Source organism: Lathyrus oleraceus, chromosome 3 (genome assembly GCF_024323335.1).
Source record: "Lathyrus oleraceus cultivar Zhongwan6 chromosome 3, CAAS_Psat_ZW6_1.0, whole genome shotgun sequence".
Taxonomy (NCBI): Eukaryota; Viridiplantae; Streptophyta; class Magnoliopsida; order Fabales; family Fabaceae; genus Lathyrus; species Lathyrus oleraceus.
The window spans coordinates 173868830-173872665 of NC_066581.1; the positions used below are offsets into that span (position 1 = coordinate 173868830).

Consider the following 3836-nt stretch of genomic DNA (forward strand, 5'->3'; position numbering starts at 1 on the left):
TTGGGAAGTTCAAAAATATTGCTAGTTCCATATCTTACAATTTGAATTATAATAAACTAAAAGTTTCCTAGAATCTCTGGCATCTGATATCAGCTAGCATAAGAACAATACATACATAGTTTGCATTGAGATATACACTATATAATAACTATACTTTCACCACTAATTTTTGGATAAAGATGCTTCAAGCTTTTCTTTCAACTGTAGAGCAGCTGCTTCCCCTCCTTGAGTTCTGATGGAGAAAGTATGAATTACCTTATCCTGTGCAGTTGAAACATTTGCCTCTTGAGCAACAATTTGATGTTCTCTCAACACTTTAACAATTCCGGAAACCGGGTGAATATCCAAGGGGCAACTCACTCTCACAACGGCGTCATCCTGTCTAGCCTGAAAATCAATATCTTGCAATGGCAACTGCGAGCCCTTAGCCATGTTTTTCTCAGTTTCCAAAATTTTGATCTTCTTCTGGAGATCGGTGATATGGGTGATAGCATCACCAAGTAGAGAAGCCTTGTCCATTTTAGAAATGTTAGGAACAACAGCTCTTAAGGCATAAAATCTCTGGTTAAGCTTCTCCCGTCTTTGCCTCTCCGCTTCAACATGATTCAGTGGTTCCTCTCGTCCATTGGCAGGCTTTCTCCCTCTTTTTCTAGGCTTCCGTTCGTCTCCAAGAGGTGAGGATGACTCTTCATTACCCAAATCTGTAGAAGAAACCCTTGCTTGAGAAGTGAAATTCCCAGGAACCATTTGACCTAACTGAGGGAACATTTTTGCCTCATTAATGTCTCCTACACCACCATTTGAAGAATTACCATAAGCATGGTTCGGCCCAAGCGCTTGTACTTCGTAAGAGTCAGAAGTGAAACCAGAATCATCTTCCACCTTCGGGGAGAAACTAATAGTAATAGACTGAGATTTTGCATCTCCCCCTAAGCTTAACTCACGCCCAAAAATCTTTGGTGCCGCCTTAGCCTGTCCAGAAGTAGATTCTCCAAACGTTGCCCGAACCATATCCAAAAAGCCCTGCTCTTCAGGCACCATCTCCATCGAACCAAGCTCGACAACCCCCGCCTTGAGAGGAACAAAAGCAACAGTTTGAAAACCAGCCGATTTAGCCAGAAACGACCTCGATTCATACTGCTTCAAACAACTACCAGCATCAGAAGACCAAGTCGGTTTACTACACTTAAAAGAACTACCAGGACCATACTGAGAATTAAAACCAAACACATAATACACAGAGGTCAAGTAAAGCATATACAAATCCGAAACATCCTCCAATTTCTTATAAACATTCTCAATCGAGTTAGATCCACCCCAGGAAGCATGAATTCTCCCCAACACCCTCCTCCTAACTTCATCTCTCTCCCTTTCTTGTTCATTCCTCTGACCCCCAACAGGATCCTGACAATGTCCCTCCCCATATTTCAACACATACCCACCGGATTTCAAACCCGCAACCTGCCACAAAATCGCATAATTCCACCTAGAACCCTTAACAATGTGACACAGCCTTTTATGAATACCAGTATCCAGATTCGGCGGAACAATAACATCAGAAAAAACATGTTTCGAAACCGCTGCGCTAAAAAATCCAACAGCATCAGTACCCAATACAGATTCCAACATAGCCTTGTCTTCTTCATCCTTACAAAACCTCCCACTCGCCATCTTTCTCTCAATTCCTAAAAATTCAAACTTTCAGGGGAAACATAAACCCTAAACAGAAATCTCAACAAATTGTGCAGCAACTTCTTCAAACTATTCACCCACCAAAAATCTCAACAAATTTATAAACATAACTTCAGAAGCATAATCTTGGTAAAAAAATAAACCTAACAAAATAATCAGATAATACTAAATTAATTTCAGATTAGAATCTATCATTGGAAATCGGTTAAATGGGGAAATTGCATAGAAGGAAAAGATGAGGAGTTACCTGAAATAGAAAGATATTAGGGTTTATAAACATGGAATTCAGAAGAACTTCATTTCTGTTAGATCCAACTCCAGATCTCAAAAATTAACTGCTCAATGCCAATAAATAATATTTCATTTTCATTTTTTTTGGGTACAAAATTATATATTTTTTTAAAGATTTTGTTGTTGATATTATTATAGTTTAAATTTTGGATATTAAATCCTGGCAATCACGCATTTGTGATCGTTAGATCACGATCGGACGATTCTTATCTCATGTTATAAATTTAATAATTTGTTTATTCTTAGTATATAGACACACTAGTCACGTGAAACGCTGCCGTTTATTTGACATGGAAGAGTGCGTATTATCCAAGTTTTGTCTCAATAAAAGGACAAGTTCCACAAAGGTGTATTAACACGCGAGAGATGCTTTTACCCTATCTTTGGTGTGATAGAAATAATGAAGAGAGAGATTGAGAAGAGAGAATTAGCACATAAATTACCAAATTCTACTTATCGGTACTCTCTCTGACCGGATTTATAAGCAATTTTCCCTACTTTCACATTTATTAAGAAATTTTAGTTTTGTGAGAAATTAAGTTAGATGGACAAAATTATCCTCACTCAGAATTAAATGAAGCATAGGATAGGGTGCCCACGTTTTTTTAGTGTCATACAATCATTACAATAGAAAGAAGTGGTTAATTCAGTTGATGAGTTTATTCAAGTCGTAGGAAATCTCCTTACCACGCAACTTCTTCACTTCCCGATACTTTATTTGCATGGGCGATGCCTCCATAGTCAGGTTCTCTCTCACCTGTATATCATCCACTTGGATCACATGAGACGAATCTGAAATGTATCTCCTCAACTGAGACACATGAAACACATCATGAAGATTAGCAAGTGATGATGGCAAGGCAATCTAATAGGCCACCTCTCCTATCTTCTGCAAGATCTGATATGGACCAACAAAACATGGCGTGAGCTTTCAAGACTTCAAGGCTCGACCAACACTGATTACTGGGGTAACTCTCAAACACACATGGTCCCCCTCTTGGAAGTCAAATTCTTTTCTCCTCTTGTCATGGTAACTCTTCTGGCAATTTTGTGAAGATTTTATCTTCTCTTGAAACATCTTGATATTCTCAAAGTCTGTTGTACAATCTCAGGTCCAATTACTACACTCTCACCAGATTCGTACCAACACAGGGGTGTCCTACACCTCCTACCATATAATGCCTCAAACGGGGTCATCCCAATACTCGAATAGATATTGTTATTGTAAGTGAACTCAATCAACGACAAGTAGCTATTCCAATCACTTCCTTGTTCTAGCACATAAGCCCTCAACATATCCTCCAAGGATTGGATAGTCCTCTCTGTTTACCCATCAGTCTGCGGGTGATAAGCGAAACTCAACTTTAGCTTAGTACCTAAGGCTTCTTGTAAAATCTGCCAAAACCTTGACGTGAACCTCAAATCTCTATCTGATACAATGCTCGATGGAATACCATATAAACTAACAATGTTCTCAATATACAATTCATCTAACTTCTACAAGGTATAATTGATCCAGATAGGTATGAAATGAGCCAATTTAGTCAACCTATCAACAAATACCCAAATAGAATCACATCCCTTCATCGTCTTCGGTAAACTTGTTACGAAATTCATGGAAATTCTATCCCACTTCCATTCTGGAATACTCAAAGGTTGCACCAGACCTGACAGTTTTTGATGTTCAATCTTCGACTTCTGACAGGTCAAACAAGCATAGACAAATTCAGTTACTTCCTTTTTCATTCCTGACCACCAAAATAATTTCTTTAAGTCCTGATACATCTTAGTGGAACTAGGATGAATACTCAACCTACTCATGTGACCCTCCTCAAGAATAATCTTCTTAAGCT

The 3836-nt window shown here is 38.6% G+C and overlaps 1 protein-coding gene across 3 annotated transcripts in view; it reads right to left on the reverse strand.

Annotated features, from left to right (window-relative positions):
• LOC127126074 (transcription factor bHLH3) overlaps nt 1-2174 on the reverse strand; it is a 2197-nt gene extending 23 nt beyond the window's left edge. The window contains exons 1-2 of one of the 3 annotated variants that reach the window (XM_051054924.1): nt 1940-2174; nt 1-1685 (exon numbers count right to left, since the gene is read on the reverse strand). The exon at nt 1-1685 is cut by the window's left edge and continues 23 nt beyond it. In XM_051054924.1, the coding sequence (XP_050910881.1) occupies nt 163-1671 (1509 nt within the window). In that variant the 5' untranslated portion in view covers nt 1672-1685; nt 1940-2174 and the 3' untranslated portion in view covers nt 1-162. Of the gene's footprint in view, nt 1858-1939 lie in introns of all 3 variants that reach the window. The other 2 variants (XM_051054923.1, XM_051054922.1) reach the window with 2 other exon arrangements.
• Between the last annotated feature and the right edge of the window lie 1662 nt (nt 2175-3836).